Genomic DNA, 27,849 nt, shown 5'->3' on the forward strand with positions numbered 1-27,849 from the left:
GTGTGTCCACTGCTGGTCGTGGTGTCTGTTATTGTCTGTAGATGTCACATCTACAGCACTGCAGCCAATCACTGAGCTCAGTAGCTCGTGAGGTCAATTCTACTGATTGGCTGCAGCGATGTCGACAAGCAGTAATGTCTGCAGACTCAGTGCTGGAACTGAGGAGAGTGAAAAAAGCGAAGGTTATTTTCTTAAAAGAAACACATCATTCAGCTGCGGGTCAGGGGGTCCAGAAACTGGAAAATGTAGAAATGATGACGAGAAGATTTATATCAGAGCAGTAATGAGGCCGCGACCTCGGTGTCAACAGGAACAAAGCTGCAGCTACCCGATGTGTGTGACTGGCTGCAGTGGTCCTCACCTGCGGCAGGAATCGGACCCATAGTGCTGTACACACTGCACATCGGTGGGATCCCCCGATAAATCCCGCTGACCCTTTATATCAGGCCTCACTGAGCTGTCAGTGTGTACAGGGGCAGAGACGCGTCAAGTTGCACTGCAGGGGGAGACACAAAGGTTAATGGCTGCGGTCTCTGACCTCATCCTGCAGAGAGGCGCCCCCATCAGACCAGACCCTGTCACATCAGCAGCCGAGGACCCCCCCACCCTGTGACCCAATGTCTGTGCCCCTGTACACACTGTGCTGCTCCTCCGCGCCTGCGCTTTATTTTAGGGGGCGTCAGGCCCAAAACCTGGAGAAATAACCACAACAGGTAAAAATCATCACAGAAAGAAGAATTTACGGAGGAGATTCCTAGTCTGTATATATATGCTGTGTAATGGCTGAAAACAGCGAGAACAGGGGAGCTCAGCACCGTACAGCCTGCTGCAAAGGAAAAAGAGACAGGAGTCGCACGGCAGTGACGTCATCACAGGTCCATCATCACAACTTTACTAAACTCCACCCCCAGGTGAACGAATCACATGATGGTGACGTCATCCCAGGTCTTTCACGACTGCAATATTTTACTAAGCTCCGCCCCTGATCACATGATGGTGACGTCACGACAGGTCCTTCAGCTCATTCACCGCAACAGATTCGTCCTGATAAAGCAAAACATTAATCTCCCGGAAATCAACGAATAAACAAAGAAAACTGCGCCCAGCGGAGACTACATGTACAGAGAGCGGGGGGCGGCACAGGACTGAGTATATACAGAGCAGCTGTGACGTCAGCACCGAGGTAAGAACAGGAAACCACAGCCTTAGTTACATGATCCATCGGTCGTGGTCGGTGACGTCTTGTAGATTTGATCGGAGCCTTAGTTACAGGATCCATCGCTCGTGGTCGGTGACGTCTTGTAGATGTGATCGGAGCCTTAGTTACAGGATCCATCGGTCGTGGTCGATGACGTCTTGTAGATGTGATCGGAGCCTTAGTTACAGGATCCATCGGTCGTGGTCGATGACGTCTTGTAGATGTGATCGGAGCCTTAGTTACAGGATTCATCGCTCGCGGTCGGTGACGTCTTGTAGATGTGATCGGAGCCTTAGTTACAGGATCCATCGGTCGTGGTCGATGACGTCTTGTAGATGTGATCGGAGCCTTAGTTACAGGATCCATCGTTCGTGGTCGGTGATGTCTTGTAGATGTGATTGGAGCCTTAGTTACAGGATCCATCGGTCGTGGTCGGTGAAGTCTTGTAGATGTGATCGGAGCCTTAGTTACAGGATCCATCGGTCGTGGTCGGTGACGTCTTGTAGATGTGATCGGAGCCTTAGTTACAGAATCCTTCGGTCGTGGTCGGTGACGTCTTGTAGATGTGATCGGAGCCTTAGTTACAGGATCCATCGGTCGTGGTTGGTGACGTCTTGTAGATGTGATCGGAGCCTTAGTTACAGGATTCATTGGTCGTGGTCGGTGTCGTCTTGTAGATGTGATCGGAGCCTTAGTTACAGGATCCATCGGTCGTGGTCGGTGTCGTCTTGTAGATGTGATCGGAGCCTTAGTTACAGGATCCATCGGTCATGGTCGGTGACGTCTTGTAGATGTGATCGGAGCCTTAGTTACAGGATCCATCGGTCGTGGTTGGTGACGTCTTGTAGATATGATCGGAGCCTTAGTTACAGGATTCATTGGTCGTGGTCGATGACGTCTTGTAGATGTGATCGGAGCCTTAGTTACAGGATCCATCGGTCGTGGTTGGTGACGTCTTGTAGATGTGATCGGAGCCTTAGTTACAGGATTCATTGGTCGTGGTCGGTGTCGTCTTGTAGATGTGATCGGAGCCTTAGTTACAGGATCCATCGGTCGTGGTCGGTGACGTCTTGTAGATGTGATCGGAGCCTTAGTTACAGGATCCATCGGTCGTGGTTGGTGACGTCTTGTAGATGTGATCGGAGCCTTAGTTACAGGATCCATCGTTCGTGGTCGGTGATGTCTTGTAGATGTGATTGGAGCCTTAGTTACAGGATCCATCGGTCGTGGTTGGTGACGTCTTGTAGATGTGATCGGAGCCTTAGTTACAGGATTCATCGGTCGTGGTTGGTGACGTCTTGTAGATGTGATCGGAGCCTTAGTTACAGGATCCATCGGTCGTGGTTGGTGCAGTCTTGTAGATGTGATCGGAGTTTTAGTTACAGAATCCATCGGTTGTGGTCGGTGACGTCTTGTACATGTAATCGGAGCCCTAGTTACTGGATCCATCGGTCGTAGTTGGTGACGTCTTGTAGAAGATGTAATCGGAGCCTTAGTTACAGGATCCATCGGTCATATTTAGTGTCATCTTGTAGATGTGATCAGAGCCTTAGTTACAGGATCCATCGGTCGTGGTCGGTGATGTCTTGTAGATGTGATCGGAGCCTTAGTTACAGGATCCATCGCTCGTGGTTGGTGACGTCTTGTAGATGTGATCGGAGCCTTAGTTACAGGATCCATCGCTCGTGGTTGGTGACGTCTTGTAGATGTGATCGGAGCCTTAGTTACAGGATCCATCGGTCGTGGTCGGTGACGTCTTGCAGATGTGATCTTAGCCTTCTTTACAGGATCCATCGGTCTTGGTTGGTGACATCTTGTAGATGTGACCGGAGCCTTAGTTACAGGATCTATCGGTCGTGTTCTGTGTCGTCTTGTAGATATGAGCGGAGCCTTAGTTACAGGATCTTTCTGTCGTGGTCGGTGCCGTCTTGTAGATGTGATCGGAGTTTTAGTTACAGAATCCATCGGTTGTGGTCGGTGACGTCTTGTAGAAGATGTAATCGGAGCCTTAGTTACAGGATCCATCGGTCGTGGTTGGTGTTGTCTTATAGATGTGATCGGAGCCTTAGTTACAGGAGCCATCTGTCGTGGTCAGTGACGTCTTTTAGATGTGATCGGAGCCTTAGTTACAGGATCCATCGGTCGTGGTTGGTGACGTCTTGTAGAAGATGTAATCAGAGCCTTAGTTACAGGATCCATCAGTCGTGGTCGGGGACGTCTTGTAGATGTGATCGGAGCCTTAGTTACAGGATCCATCGGGCGTGGTCGGTGACATCTTGTAGATGTGATCGGAGCCTTTGTTACGGGATCCATCGGTCGTGGTCGGTGACGTCTTGTAGATGTGATAGGAGCCTTAGTTACAGGATCCATCGGTCGTGGTCGGTGATGTCTTGTAGATGTGATCGGAGCCTTAGTTAAGGGATCCATCGGTCGTGGTTGGTGACATCTTGTAGATGTGATCGGAGCCTTAGTTACGGGATCCATCGGTTGTAGTCGGTGACGTCATGTAGATGTGATCGGAGCCTTAGTTACGGGATCCATCGCTCGTGGTCGGTGACGTCTTGTAGATGTGATCGGAGCCTTAGTTACGGGATCCATCGCTCGTGGTCGGTGACGTCTTGTAGATGTGATTGGAACCTTAGTTACGGGATTCATCGGTCGTGTTGGTGACGTCTTGTAGATGTGATCGGAGCCTTAGTTACAGGATCCATCGGTCGTGGTTGGTGCAGTCTTGTAGATGTGATCGGAGTTTTAGTTACAGAATCCATCGGTTGTGGTCGGTGACGTCTTGTTCATGTAATCGGAGCCCTAGTTACTGGATCCATCGGTCGTAGTTGGTGACGTCTTGTAGAAGATGTAATCGGAGCCTTAGTTACAGGATCCATCGGTCATATTTAGTGTCATCTTGTAGATGTGATCAGAGCCTTATTTACAAGATCCATCGGTCGTGGTCGGTGACGTCTTGTAGAAGATGTAATCGGAGCTTTAGTTATAGGATCCATCGGTCGTGGTTGGTGACGTCTTTTAGATGTGATCGGAGCCTTTGTTACAGGATCCATCGGTCGTGGTTGATGACGTCTTGTAGAAGATGTAATCGGAGCTTTAGTTATAGGATCCATCGGTCGTGGTTGGTGACGTCTTTTTAGATGTGATCGGAGCCTTTGTTACAGGATCCGTCGGTCGTGGTCGGTGACGTCTTGTAGATGTGATTGGAGCCTTAGTTACAGGATCCATCGGTCGTTGTCGGTGACGTCTTTTACATGTGATCGGAGCCTTAGTTACAGGATCCATCGGTCATGGTTGGTGACGTATTGTAGAAGATGTAATCGGAGCCTTAGTTATAGGATCCTTCGTTCGTTGTTGGTGACGTCTTTTAGATGTGAGCGGAGCCTTAGTTACAGGATTCATCGGTCGTGGTCGGTGACGTCTTGTAGATGTGATCGGAGCCTTAATTACAGGATCCATCGGTTGTGGTCGGTGACGTAGATGTGATTGGAGCCTTAGTTACAGGATCCATCGGTCGTGGTCGGTGACGTCTTGCAGATGTGATCTTAGCCTTCTTTACAGGATCCATCGGTCTTGGTTGGTGACATCTTGTAGATGTGACCGGAGCGTTAGTTACAGGATCTATCGGTCGTGTTCTGTGTCGTCTTGTAGATATGAGCGAAGCCTTAGTTACAGGATCTATCTGTCGTGGTCGGTGCCGTCTTGTAGATGTGATCGGAGTTTTAGTTACAGAATCCATCGGTTGTGGTCGGTGACGTCTTGTAGAAGATGTAATCGGAGCCTTAGTTACAGGATCCATCGGTCGTGGTTGGTGTTGTCTTATAGATGTGATCGGAGCCTTAGTTACAGGAGCCATCTGTCGTGGTCAGTGACGTCTTTTAGATGTGATCGGAGCCTTAGTTACAGGATCCATCGGTCGTGGTTGGTGACGTCTTGTAGAAGATGTAATCGGAGCCTTAGTTACAGGATCCATCAGTCGTGGTCGGAGACGTCTTGTAGATGTGATCGGAGCCTTAGTTACAGGATCCATCGGTCGTGGTCGGTGACATCTTGTAGATGTGATCGGAGCCTTTGTTACGGGATCCATCGGTCGTGGTCGGTGACGTCTTGTAGATGTGATCGGAGCCTTAGTTACGGGATCCATCGGTCATGGTCGGTGATGTCTTGTAGATGTGATCGGAGCCTTAGTTACGGGATCCATCGCTCGTGGTCGGTGACGTCTTGTAGATGTGATCGGAGCCTTAGTTACGGGATCCATCGCTCGTGGTCGGTGACGTCTTGTAGATGTGATTGGAACCTTAGTTACGGGATCCATCGGTCGTGGTCGGTGACGTCTTGTAGTTGTGATCGGAACCTTAGTTACGGGATCCATCGGTCGTGGTCAGTGACGTCTTGTAGATGTGATCGGAACCTTAGTTGCTGGATCCATCGGTCGTGGTCGGTGACGTCTTGTAGATGTGATCGGAACCTTAGTTACGGGATCCATCGGTCGTGGTCGGTGACGTCTTGTAGATGTGATCGGAACCTTAGTTACGGGATCCTTCGGTCGTGGTTGGTGACGTCGGATGTGATTGGAGCCTTAGTTACGGGATCCATCGGTCGTGGTCGGTGACGTCTTGTAGATGTGATCGGAACCTTAGTTACGGGATCCATCGGTCATGGTCGGTGACGTCTTGTAGATGTGATCGGAACCTTAGTTACGGGATCCTTCGGTCGTGGTTGGTGACGTCGGATGTGATTGGAGCCTTAGTTACGGGATCCATCGGTTGTGGTCGGTGACGTCTTGTAGATGTGATCGGAACCTTAGTTACAGGATCCATCGGTCGTGGTCGTTGACGTCTTGTAGATGTGATCGGATCCTTAGTTACAGGATCCATCGGTCGTGGTTGGTGACGTCTTGTAGATGTGATCGGAGCCTTAGTTACAGGATCCATCGATCGTGGTTGGTGACATCTTGTAGATGTGACCGGAGCCTTAGTTACAGGATCCATCGGTCGTGGTCGGTGACTTCTTGTAGATGTGATCGTAGAGTTAGTTACAGGATCCATCGGTCGTGGTCGGTGACGTCTTGTAGATTTGATCGGAGCCTTAGTTAAAGGATCCATCGGTTCTGGTCGGTGACGTCTTGTAGAAGATATAATCGGAGCCTTAGTTACAGGATCCATCAGTCGTGGTCGGTGGCATCTTGTAGATCTGATCGGAGCCTTAGTTACAGGATCCATCGGTCGTTGTTGGTGCCATCTTGTAGATGTGATCGGAGTTTTAGTTACAGAATCCATCGGTTGTGGTCGGTGACGTCTTGTACATGTAATCGGAGCCTTAGTTACAGGATCCATCGGTCATGGTTAGTGTCATCTTGTAGATGTGATCAGAGCCTTAGTTACAGTATCCATCGGTCGTGGTCGGTGACGTCTTGTAGAAGATGTAATCGGAGCTTTAGTTATAGGATCCATCGGTCGTGGTTGGTGACGTCTTGTAGATGTGATCAGAGCCTTAGTTACAGGATCCATCGGTCGTAGTTGGTGACGTCTTGTAGAAGATGTAATCGGAGCCTTAGTTACAGGATCCATCGGTCATGGTTAGTGTCATCTTGTAGATGTGATCAGAGCCTTAGTTACAGGATCCATCGGTCGTGGTCGGTGACGTCTTGTAGAAGATGTAATCGGAGCTTTAGTTATAGGATCCATCGGTTGTGGTTGGTGACGTCTTTTAGATGTGATCGGAGCCTTTGTTACAGGATCCATCGGTCGTGGTTGGTGACGTCTTGTAGAAGATGTAATCGGAGCTTTAGTTATAGGATCCATCGGTCGTGGTTGGTGACGTCTTTTAGATGTGATTGGAGCCTTAGTTACAGGATCCATCGGTCGTGGTCGGTGACGTCTTTTAGATGTGATCGGATCCTTAGTTACAGGATCCATCAGTCGTGGTTGGTGACGTATTGTAGAAGATGTAATCGGAGCCTTAGTTATAGGATCCTTCGGTCGTTGTTGGTGACGTCTTTTAGATGTGAGCGGACCCTTAGTTACAGGATTCATCTGTCGTGGTCGGTGACGTCTTGCAGATGTGATCTTAGCCTTCTTTACAGGATCCATCGGTCTTGGTTGGTGACATCTTGTAGATGTGACCGGAGCCTTAGTTACAGGATCTATCGGTCGTGTTCGGTGTCGTCTTGTAGATATGAGCGGAGCCTTAGTTACAGGATCCATCGGTCATGGTCAGTGACGTTTTGTAGATGTGATCGGAGCCTTAGTTACAGGATCCATTGGTTCTAGTCGGTGACGTCTTGTAGAAGATGTAATCGGAGCCTTAGTTACAGGATCCATCGGTTGTGGTTGGTGACGTCTTGTAGAAGATGTAATCGGCGCCTTAGTTACAGGATCCATCGGTCGTGGTTGGTGTTGTCTTATAGATGTGATCGGAGCCTTAGTTACAGGAGCCATCGGTCGTGGTCAGTGACGTCTTTTAGATGTGATCGGAGCCTTAGTTACAGGATCCATTTGTCGTGGTTGGTGACGTGTTGTAGAAGATGTAATCGGAGCCTTAGTTACAGGATCCATCAGTCGTGGTTGGTGACGTCTTTTAGATGTGATTGGAGCCTTAGTTACAGGATCCATCGGTCGTAGTTGGTGACGTCTTGTAGAAGATGTAATCGGAGCCTTAGTTACAGGATCCATCGGTCGTGGTCGGTGACGTCTTGCAGATGTAATCTTAGCCTTATTTACAGGATCCATCGGTCGTTGTCGGTGACTTCTTGTAGATGTGATCGGAGCCTTAGTTACAGGATCCATCTGTCGTGGTCGGTGACGTTTTGTAGATGTGATCGGAGCCTCAGTTACAGGATCCATCTGTCGTGGTTGGTGACGTCTTGTACATGTAATCGGAGCCTTAGTTTCAGGTTCCACCGGTCGTGGTTGGTGACGTCTTGTACATGTAATCGGAGCCTTAGTTACAGGATCCATCGGTCGTGGTCTGTGACGTCTTGTAGAAGATGTAATCGGAGCCTTAGTTTCCCAATGCATAGGTCGTGGTTAGTGTCGTCTTGTAGATGTGATCAGAGCCTTAGTTACAGGATCCATCGGACGTGGTCTGTGACGTTTTGAAGAAGATGTAATCTGAGCTTTAGTTATAGGATCCATCGGTCGTGGTCGGTGACGTCTTGTAGAAGATGTAATCGGAGCTTTAGTTATAGGCTCCATCGGTCGTGGTTGGTGACGTCTTGTAGAAGTTGTAATCGGAGCCTTAGTTACAGGATCCATCGGTCGTGGTCGGTGACGTCTTGTAGAAGATGTTATAGGATCCATCGATCGTGGTTGATGACGTCTTGTAGAAGATGTAATCGGAGTCTTAGTTATAGGATCTATCGGTCGTGGTTGGTGACGTCTTTTAGATGTGATCGGAGCCTTAGTTACAGGATCCATCGGTCGTGGTTGGTGACGTCTTGTAGAAGATGTAATCGGAGCCTTAGTTATAGGATCCTTCGGTCGTGGTTGGTGACGTCTTTTAGATGTGAGCGGAGCCTTAGTTACAGGATCCATCGGTCTTGGTCGGTGACGTAGATGTGATCGGAGCCTTAGTTACAAGATCCATCGGTCGTGGTCGGTGAAGTCTTGTAGATATGATCGGAGCCTTCTTTACAGGATCCATCGGTCGTGGTCGGTGACGTAGATGTGATCGGAGCCTTAGTTACAGGATCCATCGATTGTGGTCGGTGTCGTCTTGTAGAAGTGATCAGAGCATTAGTTACAGGATCCATCGGTAGTGGTTGGTGTCATCTTGTAGATGTGATGGGAGCCTTAGTTAAAGGATCCATCGGTCGTGGTTGGTGACGTCTTGTAGATGTGATCGGAGCCTTCGTTACAGGATCCATCGGTCGTGGTCGGTGACATCTTGTAGATGTGATCGGAACCTTCGTTACAGGATTCATCGGTCATGGTCGGTGACATCTTGTAGATATGATCGGAACCTTCTTTACAGGATCCATCGGTCGTTGTCGGTGACATCTTGTAGATGTGATCGGAACCTTCGTTACAGGATCCATCGGTCGTGGTCGATGACATCTTGTAGATGTGACCGGAGCCTTAGTTACAGTATCCATCGCTCGTCGTCGGTGACTTCTTGTAGATGTGATCGTAGAGTTAGTTACAGGATCCATCGGTCGTGGTCGGTGACGTCTTGTAGATGTGATTGGAGAGTTAGTTACAGGATCCATCGGTTCTGGTCGGTGACGTCTTGTAGAAGATATAATCGGAGCCTTAGTTACATGATCCATCGGTCGTGGTTGGCTTTGTCTTATAGATCTGATCGGAGCCTTAGTTACAGGATCCATCGGTCGTGGTTGGTGCCGTCTTGTAGATGTGATCGGAGTTTTAGTTACAGAATCCATCGGTTGTGGTCAGTGACGTCTTGTACATGTAATCGGAGCCTTAGTTACTGGATCCATCGGTCGTAGTTGGTGACGTCTTGTAGAAGATGTAATTTACATAGTTACATAGTTACATAGTTTATAAGGCCGAAAAAAGACAAGCGTCCATCCAGTTCAGCCTATTTCTTGTGCACTGCAGCTATTCCGCAGCGTTGATCCAGGGGAAGGCAAAAAAAAACCATGCGGTATAGGCCAATTTACATCATTGAGGAAAAATTCACTTCCCGACACCAATCTGGCAGTCAGATTAAATCCCTGGATTAATTAACTAAGCATAAGATGTAATTTTATTGTTCTCAGGAAAGGCGTCCAGGCCTCTCTTGAACTCTTTAAGTGAGTGGGACATCACCACTTCCTCTCCCAGAGAGTTCCAGAGTCTCACGGCTCTGACCGTAAAGAATCCCCTTCTATGCTGGTGCAGGAACCTCATTTCCTCCAGACGCATAGTGTGCCCCCTCGTCTTTGTCACCATCCTTGGTATAAACAGGTCATGGGAGAGATCTCTGTACTGCCCCCTGATGTATTTATACATGTTTAGGAGGTCTCCCCTAAGCCTTCTCTTTTCCAATGTAAATAGGCCTAATTTTGACAACCTCTCTGGATATTCTAGTCCCTCCATTCCCTTTATTACCTTAGTCGCCCTCCTTTGTACCCTCTCTAGCTCCAATATGTCTTTCCTGAGCACCGGAGCCCAGAACTGTGCACAATATTCTAAGTGCGGCCTTACCAGCGCTTTATACAGAGGAAGAACAATGTTCTCATCATATGCCCCTATTCCTCTTCTGATGCATGCCATGACTCTATGTGCCTTCGCAGCTGCTGCCTGACACTGGGCACTCCAATTTAATTTGCTATTAACCAAGACGCCCAGGTCCTTCTCCATGTCAGATTTCCCCAACGGTTTCCCATTTAATATGTATGGGTGACTGCTGTTTTTCTTTCCCATGTGCATGACCTTACATTTATCGGCATTGAACACCATTTGCCATTTTTTAGCCCAACTCCCCAATTTATCTAAATGCTCCTGTAGCTGTGCCCTGTCCTCATCTGTATTAACTACTTTACAAAGTTTAGTATCATCTGCAAATATTGCTATTTTACTATGCAACCCTTCCACTAGATCATTAATAAATATATTAAATAATATAGGGCCCAAGACAGACCCTTGAGGCACCCCGCTAGTAACCCTGACACACCCTGAGCTTACTCCATTGATAACCACCCTCTGCTTTCTAGCACTCAGCCAGCTATTTACCCACTTGCACACATTATCCCCCAGACCAAGCATTCTCATTTTATATACCAACCTTTTGTGTGGCACGGTATCAAACGCTTTGGAGAAGTCAAGGTATACAACATCCACTGACTCTGCCGGGTCCAGCTGTGAGCTCACCTCCTCGTAGAAGACGATTAGGAGCGATCCCTCATGAATCCATGTTGATATGGAGTTAGACAGTTATTATCATTAAGATATTCTACAATAGCATCTCTAAGAAATCCTTCAAACAATTTACCCACAACAGACGTTAAGCTGACTGCTCTATAGTTCCCATGGTCACTTTTACACCCCTTTTTGAATATTGGTGCCACATTTGCTTGGCGCCAGTCTAGTGGGACAGTCCCTGTCCATAAAGAGTGCTTGAATATAAGATACAGCGGTCTGTCTATCACATTACTTAATTCTTTTAGTACCCGGGGGTGTATGCCATCTGGGCCTGGTGACTTGTCTATTTTGATATTATTTAGGCGTTTCTGAACTTCTTCCTGGGTTAGGTGGGTGATATTTAGCGGAGGGTTTACTTTATCACTCTGCATTTCCTCCGATAAATTGTTTTCTTTTGTGAAAACAGTGGAGAAGAAGCTATTGAGTAGGTTCGCTTTACCCTCATCGCCCTCTATGATTTTACCCAGGTGATTCTTCAATGGGCCAACTCCATCAGTTTTAATCCTTTTACTGTTTATATAGTGAAAGAACAGTTTGGGATTCGTTTTACTTTCCTTGGCAATTAGTCGCTCTGTCTCCTCTTTTGCTATTCTTATTTGTTTCTTACAGATTTGGTTTTTTTCCCTATAAGATATTAGCGCTTCCTCGCTGCCTTCTTGTTTAAGTTTACAGAAAGCCCTTTTTTTGTTTTTCATTGCCCTCTTGACTTCCTTATTTAGCCACATTGGCTTCCTCCTATTCCTAGCCCTTTTATTCCCATAAGGTATGTACCTTCTACAGTGACTATGTAGGACTGTTTTGAAAATTTCCCATTTTCTATCCGTGCTCCTATTACTAAAGATACTCTCCCAGTCTATAAGGTGAAGGGCATCTCTTAGCTGATCAAACTTTGCCCTCCTGAAGTTCAGTGTTTTTGTGACTCCCTTGCTGGGCACCCTACTGAAGCACATGTGGAATTGTATAATGTTGTGGTCACTATTTCCCAGGTGCCCCCCGACCTGCACCTCAGTTATTCTGTCTGGCCTGTTAGTTAATATTAAGTCTAAAAGGGCCGTCCCTCTAGTTGGTTCCTGCACAAGTTGTGACAAATAATTGTCTTTGATAATTGATAGAAACCTGTTTCCTTTCTGAGATCTACAGCTTTCGTTTTCCCAGTCTATATCGGGGTAGTTGAAGTCCCCCATAATAATCACCTCGTTATTTTTTGCTACTTCGTCTATTTGTCTCATTAATAGACTTTCCGTGGCTTCTGCTATATTTGGTGGTTTATAACAGACTCCTATGATAATTTTATTCTTGTTTTTTGCCCCATGTATCTCCACCCATAAGGACTCGACCTCCTCATTTCCCTCCCATACATCCTCCCGTATTGTAGGCTTTAGACACATCTTTACATATAGACAGACTCCACCCCCTTTCCGACTTCTTCGATCCCTTCTAAACAGACTGTAACCCTGTAAGTTAACTGCCCAGTCATAGCTTTCATCTAACCATGTCTGGGTTATTCCCACTATGTCATAGTTACCTGTAGATATTTCTGCTTCCAGTTCATCCATCTTGTTTGTCAGGCTTCTGGCATTTGCTAGCACGCAGTTTACACGATTTTGTTTTGTTCCAATCTTCCCCCTGTGGATTGTATTAGAAATTTTCTTACCTCCCTTCCAAGTATCTTGTCTTGGACCTTCTTTGTCGCACTTCATATCTTTCATTAGTATGTTCTCTGGTTGCATGTTCGTGTCCGGCGTTTTTCTTCCCATCCCCTCTTCTTCTAGTTTAACGCCCTCCTGATGAGTGTTGCGAGTCTCCTGGCGAATGTGTGTTTCCCGGGTTTGTTGAGGTGTAGTCCGTCTCTGGCAAGGAGTCCGTCATAGAGGTAATTCACACCGTGGTCCAGGAATCCAAATCCTTGTTGTCTGCACCATCGTCTCAGCCAGTTCTTCACCTCAAGGATCCTGTTCCATCTCCTGACGCCATGCCCGTCTACTGGAAGGATAGAAGAAAAAACTACCTGCGCATCCAGTTCTTTTACTTTCTTCCCCAATGCTTCAAAGTCCTTGCAGATTGTCGGTAGGTCCTTCTTTGCCGTGTCATTGGTGCCAACATGTATCAGAAGAAATGGGTGGACATCCTTGGAGCTGATGAACTTCGGTATCCTATCGGTAACATCCTTGATCTTCGCCCCTGGGAGGCAGCATACTTCTCTTGCGGTTATGTCCGGTCTGCAGATAGCTGCTTCTGTTCCTCTCAGTAGTGAGTCTCCCACCACCACCATAATCGGAGCCTTAGTTACAGGATCCATCGGTCATGGTTAGTGTCATCTTGTAGATGTGATCAGAGCCTTAGTTACAGGATCCATCGGTCGTGGTCGGTGACGTCTTGTAGAAGATGTAATCGGAGCTTTAGTTATAGGATCCATCGGTCGTGGTTGGTGACGTCTTTTAGATGTGATCGGAGCCTTTGTTACAGGATCCATCGGTCGTGGTTGGTGACGTCTTGTAGAAGATGTAATCGGAGCTTTAGTTATAGGATCCATCGGTCGTGGTTGGTGACGTCTTTTAGATGTGATCGGAGCCTTTGTTACAGGATCCATCGGTCGTGGTCGGTGACGTCTTGTAGATGTGATTGGAGCCTTAGTTACAGGATCCATCAGTCGTGGTCGGTGACGTCTTGCAGATGTGATCATAGCCTTCTTTACAGGATCCATCGGTCTTGGTTGGTGACATCTTGTAGATGTGATCGGAGCCTTAGTTACAGGATCCACCTGTCATGGTCGGTGACGTCTTGTAGATGTGATCGGAGCCTTAGTTACAGGATCCATCGGTCATGGTCGGTGACGTTTTGTAGATGTGATCGGAGCCTTAGTTACAGGATCCATTGGTTCTAGTCGGTGACGTCTTGTAGAAGATGTAATCGGAGCCTTAGTTACAGGATCCATCGGTCGTGGTTGGCGTTGTCTTATAGATGTGATCGGAGCCTTAGTTACAGAAGCCATCGGTCGTGGTCGGTGGCATCTTGTAGATGTGATCGGAGCCTTAGTTACCGGATCCATCGGTTGTGGTCGGTGACGTCTTGTAGATGTGATCGGAACCTTAGTTATAGGATCCATCAGTCGTGGTTGGTGACGTCTTGTAGATGTGATCTGAGCCTTCTTTACAGGATCCATCGGTCGTGGTCGGTGACGTCTTGTAGATGTGTTCGGAGCCTTAGTTACAGGATCCATCGGTCGTTTTCGGTGACGTCTTGTAGATGTGATCGGAGCCTTAGTTACAGGATCCATCGGTCGTGGTTCGTTACGTCTTGTAGATGTGATAGGAGCCTTAGTTACATGATCCATCGGTTGTGGTCGTTGACGTCTTGTAGACGTGATCGGAGCCTTAGTTACAGGATCCATTGGTCGTGGTCGGTGACGTCTTGTAGATGTGATCGGAGCCCTAGGTACATTGTCATATTATCCTCAGAAGTGACAGATATCTCAAGCATGAGAAATCCATTAACCAGGTCATGAAATGTACTCCTTTTGGTAACTTTGTTAGTACCGAAAAATCCACAACGTTTTATGCTCTCAAGATTTTTATCAAGCCCTACAAAAAGAGAGATATGCATATGCGTTGTGTATCTCACGTTATGTTGCCCTCTATGATTTCCATTTCCTCCGTCATCATAAAGACACCGGCAGGACGAGATCCTCCAGCTGATCCATTGTTCTTCCCTCCTTCTCCTGAATGACCCCGAGGATGGACGAGGACGAGATCACCAGAAGATTATTACACTTCACCCTGGAGATCATCTCCCTGCTGAGCGGAGAGGTAACTCCTCTACATTTCTATCAGCTTTATTGTGTTATGTAACAAGTCCGACATCGGGAAGAGGAAATCCAGAAGAGGAAGAGAAGGATTCTTTACTGTAAGAGCAGTGATTGTGTGCAGCTCTCTGCCAGGAGGAGTTGTCATGGGGATTTCCTATAAGAGCTGTAGAGGGGCTGGATGTCTGTCCTGAGTGTAATAATATTCCAGGTTATGGCCCCAGATTACTGGAGACGGTTATTGATCCCGGGATTTCTACTGATTGTCAGATCTGGAGTCGGGAAGGAATTCTTCTCCCTAAGTGTCTCTCTCCATACACAGGATTACACAATAGTGAGGAAGACACCGGGGGAGGGTGTGACAACCATCATCCATATCCAGGAGTCAGGAGGGCGGAGCCCGGACCCTATCACAAAGCCTCCCCCGCACTCCCCGATACATGAGAGGAAGAAGAAGAAGATCCTAGAGCTCAGCAACAAGATGATTGAGCTGCTGAGCGGAGAGGTGACTGCTGGGACATTATACAGGACAGCACTGGAGGATTCTGGGTGATGACCGGAGAGGTGACTGCTGGGACATTATACAGGACAGCACTGGAGGATTCTGGGTAATGAGCGGAGAAGTGACTGCTGGGACATTATACAGGACAGCACTGGAGGATTCTGGATGATGAGCGGAGAGGTGACTGCTGGGACATTATACAGGACAGCACTGGAGGATTCTGGGTGATGAGCGGAGAGGTGACTCCTGGGACATTACACAGGACAGCACTGGAGAATTCTGGGTGATGACCGGGGAGGTGACTGCTGGGACATTATACAGGACAGCACTGGAGGATTCTGGGTGATGACCGGAGAGGTGACTGCTGGGACATTATACAGGACAGCACTGGAGGATTCTTTGTAATGAGCGGAGAAGTGACTGCTGGGACATTATACAGGACAGCACTGGAGGATTCTGGGTGATGACCGGAGAGGTGACTGCTGGGACATTATACAGGACGGCACTGGAGGATTCTGGGTGATGAGCGGAGAGGTGACTGCTGGGACATTATATAGGACGGCACTGGAGGATTCTGGGTGATGAGCGGAGAGGTGACTCCTGGGACATTACACAGGACAGCAGTGGAGAATTCTGGGTGATGACCGGGGAGGTGACTGCTGGGACATTATGCAGGACAGCACTGGAGGATTCTGGGTGATGAGCGGAGAGGTGACTGCTGGGACATTATACAGGATGGCACTGGAGGATTCTGGGTGATGAGCGGAGAGGTGACTGCTGGGACATTATACAGGACAGCACTGGAGGATTCTGGGTGATGATCGGAGAGGTGACTGCTGGGACATTATACAGGACAGCACTGGAGGATTCTGGGTGATGACCGGAGAGGTGACTGCTGGGACATTATACAGGACAGCACTGGAGGATTCTGGGTAATGAGCGGAGAAGTGACTGCTGGGACATTATACAGGACAGCACTGGAGGATTCTGGGTGATGACCGGAGAGGTGACTGCTGAGACATTATACAGGACAGCACTGGAGGATTCTGGGTAATGAGCGGAGAAGTGACTGCTGGGACATTATACAGGACAGCACTGGAGGATTCTGGGTGATGACCGGAGAGGTGACTGCTGGGACATTATACAGGACAGCACTGGAGGATTCTGGGTAATGAGCGGAGAAGTGACTGCTGGGACATTATACAGGACAGCACTGGAGGATTCTGGGTGATGACCGGAGAGGTGACTGCTGGGACATTATACAGGACGGCACTAGAGGATTCTGGGTGATGAACGGAGAGGTGACTGCTGGGACATTATACAGGACGGCACTTGAGGATTCTGGGTGATGACCAGAGAGGTGACTGCTGGGACATTATACAGGACAGCACTGGAGGATTCTGGGGGATGAGCAGAGAGGTGACTGCTGGGACATTATACAGGACAGCACTGGAGGATTCTGGGTGATGACCGGAGAAATGACTGCTGGGACATTATACAGGACGGCACTGGAGGATTCTGGGGGCTGAGCGAAGAGGTGACTGCTGGGACATTATACAGGACGGCACTGGAGGATTCTGGTTGATGAGCGGAGAGGTGACTGCTGGGACATTATACAGGGCAGCACTGGAGGATTCTGGGTGATGAGCGGAGAGGTGACTGCTGGGACATTATACAGGACGGCACTGGAGGATTCTGGGTGATGAGCGGAGAGGTGACTGCTGGGACATTATACAGGGCAGCACTGGAGGATTCTGGGGGATGAGCGGAGAGGTGACTGCTGGGACATTATACAGGACAGCACTGGAGGATTCTGGGTGATGACAGTGTCGTTGTTGTCAGGTTCCTATAAGGTGTCAGGACGTCGCTGTCTATCTCTCCATGGAGGAGTGGGAGTATCTAGATGGACACAAGGAACATTACGAGGACTTCATCTTGGAGGAGCTCCGGCCTCTGACATCACAAGGTGAGAAGAAATCATTTTATATACTGATCTGTGCAAATGTTTCCTCTAGGTGTGGGGAAAAAAGCTGCAGAGTAAGAATCTTTATAAAATAGTAGGGTCTAATAGTTAATTTTATTAATTAACAAAATGCAACATGAATGAACTTAGGAGAAAAGTAAATCCCACCAGTATTTGGTGACTGCCCGTCACCTTTATCACTTCTTCTCGGTCACTTTTCACTTGCATAGTCTGAGATTTTGATGGACAATAGTCAGGTGTCCAGTTTTGCCAAATAGGTGATAATGATCAAGATTTTTATATGTGGATTTAAACACAGGCTTACAAGGGGGTGATGAACATCTAAACTGCTACTAAAGTGAGGTTGGTGAACACAGTTTCATGTCACAGGTCTTACCCCAAGACAGAGTACAGCAACACGACACAAGGTAGTTATACTGCATCAGCAAGGTCTCTCTCGGGCAAAGATTTCACAGCAAACTGGGGTTTCATGATGTGCTGTTCTAGATCTTTTGAAGAAACACCAAGAAATGGGCAAGGACCGTAGATACAGTGGTCTTCAATGCAAATGTAGTTGTCACAATGGGGTTGTGACTTCGGGCACTAACCAGGTCTCTAGAACTAGGGGCGCCCTAGACTATCCCTGTCCCAGAATTACTCCTGAAGGTGGAGACGCTGGGTACTCTTGCCTTGCTATGCTCCTATATCTACTCTGTTCTGTTCCCTCCCCCACCCAGGGCAGTGGGAAGCTGAAGTGTAGAAGAACACACTAACCAGACTAACAATGGAAGATGTGGTAGATGGACAGGGATAAATGAAAATACGGACCATGCAAAATACTCACAGAAAACAGAGTGGGACACAGGGGAGCTAAAGGAAGGAGAAACAAAATAGGAGAGGATGAGGATGTGCACGCAGACAAAACTCCAAGCATCGATCTCCTGAACAATCTCAAAACACCAACTCCAACCACAATCTACAACTCCAGAACCTAGCAGTAAGAACTAACAATGGCAATCTCTTAGTGCCAGTGGCGAACATATATTGCAGAGGGGAGTGGCCAACACTGAACAGTTGAGACAATCCAGGTAGGAAAGCTCCAGGAGCTTCAACTGAACAGATTAACCCTTGCACTGCTAGCAAGGAAAAAACCTGCACTGTTTAATACGATGCTGAAGTACTTCTAACCCCCCCCCCAAGTTTCCTTTCTCCAACACTTCAGTGGATGGGAAACATGGAGTAGCTATTTTCCTTCCTACTTCTGACTGATGAGGGTCTTCACTTTGGTTTCCCTTCTTGACATTCAGAATTTCCAAGTAAACTGGGGCATCAATATAACAGGCCGGCACCTTCTTTTCTTTTTAGCTGACAGTGTGCTCTTAAGACATCCACCATGCTTTGGGATGTATCCAATGTATCCGATGCCTAATGATGACTTCCTGCCCATCTGTTTGCTTTTCTTAGCCATTGGCCGTTACAGTCCTGCAGCCAAAGCAGGTGCAGAGTAACTCATCATAGAAACATAGTATGAATGGTGTTCAGAGCAGTGTCTGATAAATAGATATACAGCAGATTATGTATTCAGGCTCTGTGTGCCTCCTACAGATGGATCCAGGAGGAGAAATCCACCAGAGAGATGTCCCCGTCCTCTGTATCCCCAGGACTGTCCAGAGGAGAATCACAACATCCCGGAGGATCATCCGGTAGATGACACTGAAGTCCCCACAATATCTGACCATGAAGTGATGGGACCTGAGCTCATCTTACATTGTTCTTTTTAGGGTGAAGATCTGATTGATATTAAGGTTGAGGTTATCGATGAAGCAGAAGAGACGACCACAATATGGGCCGATCAGCAGGGTGAGGAGGGAGACCGTCATGTCTGTTCTGTGGTCACCTACTACTACTCCCATCATCTCATCATCACATGACACAATCTATTCTGTCACTGTGTGTTTACTACAGACGGATCCAGGAGGAGAAATCCACCAGAGAGATGTCCCCGTCCTCTGAATCCCCAGGACTGTCCAGAGGAGAATCACAACGTCCCGGAGAGTCTTAAGGTAGATGGAGCTGAGCCCTATATCAGGTCTATATGGGTTGTGGAGGAGATTTCTAGTCCCACGGTCATAGATTTTGGTGGTTTCTTATTTTTCTACTTGTCTCTTATGTTATACTGAATGTTATATCTTGATATATCAGGCGGGAGATCTGATTATTATTAAAGTAGAGGATGAGACAGAAGAAGAAGAGATGATGAGGGAGGATCAGCCGTGTGTGAGTGACGGGAAGGAGGAAACTGAAGTCGATGTTATCACAGGTATGTAATACTGTTTGTATAAAGTCAATTTAGGCGTTTCTGAAAGTTAGTTTTCACCTTGGACCGACATAAAAAGTGAATTGGAAAAAAAAAACTTGAAATAAAGTGTCTCAAGTTTCAGAGAATTAATGATTAAAAGACCTGTGACCACGTGAGATTCCCACAAAATGTCAGAGATCTCTGCAAAACCAGCATAAGTGAGACTCCGACTCATAGATATTGGTCAGTTCTCATAACAAATTCTGGGCCATCGTTTAGGAATCCTCACAAATAACATCGTCCATTTACAAGGATTTTCTGTCACTTTAAGGCTGGAATCACAAATGCGGCTTATTGAGTCACAGCCAGAAGTGAGTTCAGTTTGATTTGGCTACAAAAACTATGCGTGAAACTTCGCTTCAAATTCTTAAGAAACTTTTAACGCGACGTCTTAGGAACCGTAAGAACCCAAAATTGTTTTAGTAATGATTACTGCTCGCCTGACCATTTCATTGAATGCTCAGAACGTTTTAGTTCTTGATAGGACCTATTTTTTAAATTTAGAACAGCCTGAATTAGTAGTGAAATGAGTCCAGGCCTTTATTACAGATTACTTCTGATTGATAACCTCTCTGGCTATTCCACTGTATCCGAAAATGTCCTGTAAAAGTGAGAACTCGTGTCATGTCCATGAATTCAGCCTGAAGTGTGCTTTGTCTCACATCACATTATTATTATTTATTATTATAGCGCCGTTAATTCCATGGCACTTTACACGTGAAAAAGGGGTATACGTAGCGGACAACTGGTACAATAGTTTGAACAAAAAAAAGTCACCGACTGGTACAGGAGGAGAGAGGACCCTGCCCGCGAGGGCTCACAATCTAGAAGGGGGGATGAGGATACAGTAGATGGAGGCACAGCTGGGTTACTGCAGGTTGTAGGCTTGTCGGAAGAGGTAGGTCTTCAGGTTTCTTTTGAAGGCTTCCATGGTAGGCGAGAGTCTGATGTGTTGGGGTAGAGAGTTCCAGAGTAGGGGGGAAGCACGGGAGAAATCTTGTATGCGATTGTGGGAAGAGGAGATAAGAGGGGAGTAGAGAAGGAGATCTTGTGAGGATCGGAAGTTGTGTGCAGGTAAGTACCGGGAGACTAGATCACAGATGTAAGGAGGAGATAAGTTGCATGCCATGGTTAGGGTCTTGAACTGGAGTCTCTGGGCAATGGGGAGCCAGTGAAGGGATTGACAGAGAGGAGAGGCCGGGGAATAGCGGAGGGGACAGGTGGATTAGTCGGGCAGCAGAGTTTAGGATAGATTGTAGGGGTGCAAGAGTTGTAGAAGGGAGGCCATAGAACAGGAGGTTGCAGTAGTCAAGGCGGGAGATGATGAGGGCATGCACTAGTGTTTTTGCAGATTCATGGTTGAGGAATGTGTGGATCCGGGAGATATTTTTGAGTTGGAGTCGGCATGAAGTGGAAAGGGCTTGGATATGAGGTTTGAAGGAGAAATCAAGTCAAGTCCAGGGTTACCCCAAGGCAGTGAGCTTGAGGGACTGGGGAGAGAGGACAGCCATTGACTTTCATAGATAGGTCAGGTGGGGGGGTTGATTGAGATGGTGGAAAGATGATGAATTCGGTTTTATCCATGTTAAGTTTTAGGAATCTAGCAGAGAAGAAGGATGAAATAGCAGATAGACATTGTGGGATTCTGGTTAGTAAGGAGGTGATATCAGGTCCAGAGAGGTAGATCTGTGTGTCATCAGCATAGAGGTGATACTGATATCTGTGAGACTCTGAGCTGTCCTAGGCCAAAGGTGTAGAGCAGGGGTCCTAGAACTGAACATTGTGAGACACCGACAGAAGGCGAGATGAGGAGGTGGTGTGTGAGTGAGAGATGGTGAATGTCCGGTCTGTTGGGTATGAGAAGATCCAAGATAGGGCCAAGTCTGTTATGCCAAGAGATAAGAGAGTCTGTAGTAAGAGGGAATGGTCCACTGTGTCAAAGGAAGAGGACAGGTCCAGGAGGAGGACAGAGTAGTGTCGCTTGGATTTGGCGATCAGTAGGTCGTTGATGACTTTAGTCAGGGCAGTTTCAGTGGAGTGATGCGGTCGGAAGCCAGATTGTAAGTGTTCAAAGAGGGAGCAGGAGGAAAGGTGGCAGGACCGTTCAGAATGGATGTGTTGTTCCAGTAATTTTGAGGCATAGGGTAGAAGTGATATGGGGCGATTGCTAGACAGAGAGGATCGGTCAAGGGAGGGCTTTTTGAGGATGAGTGTGATCGAGGCATGTTTGAAGCATGAGGGGAAGACGCCAGTTGTTAGTGACAGGTTGAAGAGGTGGGTTTGGGTTGGGATGAAGACTGCGGTGAGGTTTGGGATGAGGTGGGACAGAATTGGGTCAAGTTCACAGGTGGTGAGATGTGACTTGGAGAGTAAAGAGGAAAGTTTATTTTCCGTGATGGCGGAGAAGCTGGTTTTGAAGGAGGAGAGTTGAGTAGGGGTTAGGGTTAGGGAGAAGGGGCTGTGGGGACTTATGGCCAAAGCTTTGCCTTATGTTGTCAATCTTCTGCTTGAAGAATGAGGCAAAATCTTCAGCTGAGATGAGTGGGGAGGGAGGGGGAGCTGGGGGATGGAGGAGTGAATTGAAAGTACTGAATAGCTGTTTAGGGTTGTGAGACAGGGAGGATATGAGCGATGAGAAGTACCTGTATGTTTGTTTTGCTGCTGTTAGTGTGGACTTGAAAGTATTGAGGGACTGTTTGAATGCAATGAAGTGCTCGTTGGAGTGGGACCTTTTGCATCTCCTTTCAGAAACCCTGGAGGCCCGTCGCAGTTCTTTAATCAATTTGGTGTGCCAGGGTTGCCTGTTGATTGTGCGAGCTTTAGTGTGTGTGAGGGGGGCTTCCAAATTGAGAGCTGCAGCTGTTGTGGTCTTATATTTAAGCAGCAGCAACATCTATATCGTGTAAGGATTTTATGTCTGTAAGAGGGAGAAGGGATTCAGAGAGTGAGTGTAGGTCAAGGTGTTTGAGATTTCTGCAAGTGTATGCAAGTTTCTGGATATTGTATTGTGGACCTGGAGAGGAGAGCGAAGAGAATGTGAGTAAGTTGTGATCAGAAAGAGGGAGAGGTGAGTTAGAGAGGTTAGATAGAGAACAGAGGCGGGTGAAGATGAGGTCCAGTGTGTGTCCATCTTTGTGAGTGGCTGCGGAAGACCATTGAGCAAGGCCGAAGGAGGAAGTGAGGGATAGAAGCTTAGAGACAGATGAGAGGGAAGTGTCAACGGGGATGTTGAAGGCATCCATGATGATAGTGGGGATGTTAGCGGAAAGGAAATGGAGTAGCCAGGATGTGAAGTGGTCTAAGAAGGTGGTAGCTGGCCCTGCGGGGGGGTTAAATGACAGCCGGTTGGAGGGGGAGTAGATGTGCACACAGTGCAACTCAAAAGAGGGGAGAGTAACGGAGGGTGGCAGTGGGATATGTGAGAAGGAGCCGCTATCTGACAGGAGAAAAACACCTCCTCCACCATGCTTGCTGCTGTGTGGGAGAGGTGGAATCCGCTGTAAGGGTATGTGCCCACCATGCAGAAATGCTCCGGATTTTTCCTGAGCATTTCTGCATCTCCCTGGCAGAAAAAACGCATGCGGATTGTACATTCGGATTGTACATGCGTTTTTTTCTGCCAGGAACAAGCGTTTGTCAAGCTTTCTTCACATGCGATTTCGCATGCGGGTTGACAAGCGATTTTAGCATCACTTCGTAAGTGCTTGACAACTTGGTCACACTATAGAAATCCATGCAACTGGCATGGATTTTATATAGTGTGACCAAGTTAGTTAAAAAAAAAAAGAATAAAAATGGTAAAAAAAAAAAACATTATACTCACCTTCTGATGGCCCCCGGTCTCCTTCTCCGGTCTTCCCAGTGTCTCGCAGTGGTGTAAAAGGACCTTCCATGATGTCATTTAGTCATGTGACTCTGGCACCGACGCTAGAGGTCGCTTGACCTGTCACATGACTAAATGACGTCATGGAAGGTCCTTTTAGACCATCACGAGCTGCCGGGGAGCCAGGACGCATCACTAAGGAGACTGAGAGCCATCAGAAGGTGAGTATAATGTATATTTTTTATTTTAAATTCTTTTTTTTACCGGTTCTATGGTACCCGGGTCTAGAGGAGAGTCTTCTCTTCTCCAGACCCGGGTACCATCCGCACATTGAATCGCTTAATATCCGCATGTACAGATGTAGTCATGCAGATATTAAGCGATTCAATGCAAGTCAATGGCGACGAAAACGCAGCGCTTCCGCAAAATAATTGGTAGTGCTGCAGATTTTTTCCACAATGGTAATCCGCAGCGGGAATTTCCGCAGCATGTGCACAGCACATGCGGATTATCATTGGGGGACATGGCAGACCTTCTACCAAGCGTTTTTTAAGCGTTTCTGCGGCGGAATTGCCTCTGCGGAAACGCTTAAAAAATGCATAGTGGACACACAGCCTAAGAGAGTGCAGCTGGGGAGGCTGTGTCAGAGGGGGTGAGCCAGGTTTCGGTGACGGCGAGGAAGGAAGGTTTGTTAGTAACGAAAAGATCATGGATGTAGGAAAGTTTGTTGCAGCCATGATGAGATTGTTGGCAGTGGACCGGCTTGATTGCTAGGAAAGGTTTTGCTTTTCAATTTTGAGTTTGACCATTTTAAGGTTTATGTAATCAAAATGGTTCTTGGAGTAGACCATAATCCTAACCTTGGTCGCTGATAGATTCTAACATGTTAAAGCATAAGTCTCGACATGTGTCTTTAGGAGTGGGCTGCTCTATAGCCGCTGGGGGGCAAGAGCTCCTTGAGTGACAAAGTTGTAGTCCAGCAGCAGTGTCCTTCTGCTGAACATGGTACTGTGACTTATAGTGAGCTTGTTCTAATGTCTACAGTGCCATCTTCATACGTATATAGAGATAACTGTGGGTTTGATCAAGCGCACTGCTCAGTGATTAGAAGAACAAACCATCAGCAGATTTGGTTTCCAGTATCATCTCTATGCTGACGACACCCAACTATGCACCTCTTCACCTGACATCACCCTAATACAAAATACCAAGGATTGTCTGTCCGCTGTTTCTAACATCACGTCCTCCCTCTATCTGAAACCGAATCTCTCCAAAACTGAACGCCTTGTTTTTCCTCCCTCTACTAACCTACCTATACCTGACTTTTCAGTTTCCTTGGGTGGCGTCACCATAACTCCCAGCAGCACATCCGCTGCCTTGGACTCATATTTGACACACAACTTTCCTTTATTCCCCTTATACAATCACTCACTCACTCATTTCACCTGCACTTTAAAAACATCTCCAGAATCTGACCTTTTCTCAACTTTGATACTGCAAAAACTCATACTGTCGTCTTATTCACTCTCGTCTGGACTACTGCAACTCTCTTCTAATCGGTCTCCCTCTAACCAACTCTCTCCTCTCCAATCCATCCTGAATGCGGCAGTCAGGGTCGTATTTCTATCAGGCCGCTTCACCGACGCCTATTTCCTGTGCCAGTCATTGCACTGGTTACCCATTCACCACAGAATACAATACAAACTCCTCTCTCTCACCCACAATGCTCTCCACAGTTCTGCACCGCCCTATATCTCCTCCCTTATTTCTGTTTAACACCCTTCCCATGCCCTCCGTTCTTCAACTGATCTAAGACCAACATCCTCCTTAATCCGAACCTCACACCTCCGTCTTCAAGACTTCTCTCGTGCTGCGCCAGTTTTCTGGAATGCACTGCCCCAAAGCTATATCAATAAAAATTATTATTATTATTATTATATTAGAACTGCTCAAGCAGCCAGAGTTGTGGTCCACGGTCTTGTGATTTTGCAGGATTGATAGCAGCAGCTCTGGAGCTAACGGAGGGGGAAGGTGGGCAGCACTGCCAAAGTGTCCTACAGAAATTCATGGACTGGAGAGAGGTAGCAGGCATCGGAAAAGCTCATCAGATCTCAGCCTTAACTTGAATGTAGCTACGGTCAGTGTTTGGCCATCCTCTGGTAATTGGTCCCCTCGAAAATGAGCGATCACCAATGTAACATAAAATCTCTTAAAGCAGGAAAAAAAAAACAGCAGATAGAAATAGCAAGTCACTTGCTAACTTACTTATTTGTATTCTATGTAACTATACAAATTTCACAACCTGAGAATCATTTTAAACAATGCTTTATAAGGCTGGAGTCACACATGAAGGTTTTTTTTTTTAATCTAAGATAGGATTGGATTCAAAATGAATTGCCCGTGCTTCCCCTTCCTGCAGAATCCACTTCAAAATACATTAAAAAATGAAAGTGTTTGCCTAATAGTAATGTTCTGAATATCTACTTTCGCTTGAAAAGAAAACTTACAAAATCCATGTTAAATCTTAACAGGAAATCGCATCAGGAATTCTGTGGGAAACTTCATGGCATTGTTAAGTTATGAAGATGAAGACCTCAAGCAGCACTCTTCAGAAGAAAACGTCATTACCATTAATGTAAATTCAGGACTTCACGGTATAGATCTAACACGTAACCAGTCTAACCATGAAGATCCTACCACAAGCACAGGTCAGAAAAAGTTTCAATGTGATCAGTGTGGAAAACACTTTACAAAAAACTCAAGTCTTTATGCACACAGAAGAATTCACACCGGGGAGAAGCCGTACTCCTGTTCAGTATGTGGTAAAAGCTTTACAGATAAATCAAGTCTTGTTATACATGAAAGATTTCACACAGGAGAGAAGCCATTTTCATGTTTGCTATGTGAGAAGTCTTTTACAGATAAGTCAAGTCTTGTTAGACATGAAAGAATTCACACTGGGGAGAAGCCGTATCCATGTTCAGAATGTGGGAAGTGTTTTACAGGTAAATCAGATCTTGTTAAACATCAGAAAATTCACACAGAAGAGAAGCCGTATTCATGTTCAGTATGTGGAAAATGCTTTAAAGGTAAATCGGATGTTGCTAAACATCAGAAAATTCATACAGGAGAGAGGCCATTTTCATGTTCAGAATGTGGGAAACGTTTTACACATCCATCAGATCTTGCAAAACATCAGAAAATTCACACAGGAGAGAAGCCTTATTCATGTTCAGAATGTGGGAAATCTTTCATTACGAAGGCCAGTCTTAGGCATCACAATCGAAGTCACACAGGAGAGAAGCCATTTTCATGTTCACTATGTGGGAAATGCTTTTTAAAGAAATCAAATCTTCTTACACATCAGAGAATCCACACAGGAGAGAAGCCGTATCCGTGTTCAGAATGTGGGAAATGTTTTGCCCAAAAATCAAGTCTTTACAAACATCAGAGAATTCACACAGGAGAGAAGCCGTATTCATGTTCAGAATGTGGGAAACATTTTGCCCAAAAGTCAAGTCTTTACAAACATCAGAGAAGTCACACGGGAGAGACGCCATGTTAATGTTCTATATGTATAAAATGTTTTACAAGGAAATCAAATTTTGAAACTCATCAGAAATTTCCCAGAGCGGAAACCACATTGTTGTTTAGAACGTGGGAAATGCTTTAAAGGGGTATTCCTGTTTGTGAGATCCTATCCAATTATATACTAGGTGTAATAATAATAATATTAGAAAATACCTCCAATGAGATGGGAATACCCCGTTAAGAGCAGAATAAGCTTTTTAAAGCATCATTTTATCTAGACGTAACATCATCCAATAAGGTATTATTTGTTTTACTTTTTTTCTATTGTTTTTTGTAAATTACTTGTGATCATCTGTAATATTGTATGAAAAACCCTTGTGATATTTTTTTTTTGTTGATATGTGGAGATATCTTTTTTTTTTTTTTTTTATCTTTATTCAAATATTAATCAACTATAAAGATATTTAAATAAGATGATGAAACTGAATAAAATCACTTAGAAATCAACATCGCAGTCTTTTATTAAAAGATAAATCCCAAAACTGCCTTGTGTATAAAAAGAAATGCCACGATTAGATGATACCACCATAAAAGCCTAAAAACATCAAGTGTCGCACCTTGGATGTGGAGGAGTAGATCAATGTCATGGTAAATTCTCACATTGCCGATTTGTCGGGTCCCATACATCTGAATGTTTCTGCTTGGATGTACATGGATTCTTCTGTGTTTTCGTTTTTTTTGGGACTGAATAAAATGTGGAGTTTGAACATTTTGATACATAAATTAATGTTATAAAATA

At 46.4% G+C, this 27,849-nt stretch overlaps 1 protein-coding gene across 3 annotated transcripts; it reads left to right on the forward strand.

Annotated features, from left to right (window-relative positions):
- Positions 1-809: 809 nt before the first annotated feature.
- On the forward strand, positions 810-27,477 carry LOC141272739 (uncharacterized). 3 transcript variants are annotated; one of them, XM_073683767.1, is made up of 9 exons: positions 934-1,183; positions 14,737-14,876; positions 15,195-15,377; positions 17,217-17,340; positions 18,943-19,040; positions 19,119-19,197; positions 19,303-19,400; positions 19,540-19,657; positions 26,051-27,477. In XM_073683767.1, the coding sequence occupies exons 2-9, from the start codon at positions 14,793-14,795 to the stop codon at positions 27,082-27,084; spliced, it is 1,818 nt and encodes a 605-aa protein (XP_073539868.1). In that variant the 5' UTR covers positions 934-1,183; positions 14,737-14,792; the 3' UTR covers positions 27,085-27,477. The 3 variants fall into 3 exon arrangements, with proteins under 3 accessions (XP_073539877.1, XP_073539868.1, XP_073539885.1); XM_073683784.1 differs by lacking the exon at positions 14,737-14,876 and having other exon boundaries at positions 940-1,183; XM_073683776.1 differs by lacking the exons at positions 18,943-19,040; positions 19,119-19,197 and having other exon boundaries at positions 810-1,183.
- The last annotated feature ends 372 nt before the right edge of the window (positions 27,478-27,849 follow it).

Source organism: Phyllobates terribilis, unplaced genomic scaffold (genome assembly GCF_046119375.1).
Source record: "Phyllobates terribilis strain yellow unplaced genomic scaffold, ASM4611937v1 Scaffold_1__5_contigs__length_1240528914, whole genome shotgun sequence".
NCBI classification, from domain to species: domain Eukaryota; kingdom Metazoa; phylum Chordata; class Amphibia; order Anura; family Dendrobatidae; genus Phyllobates; species Phyllobates terribilis.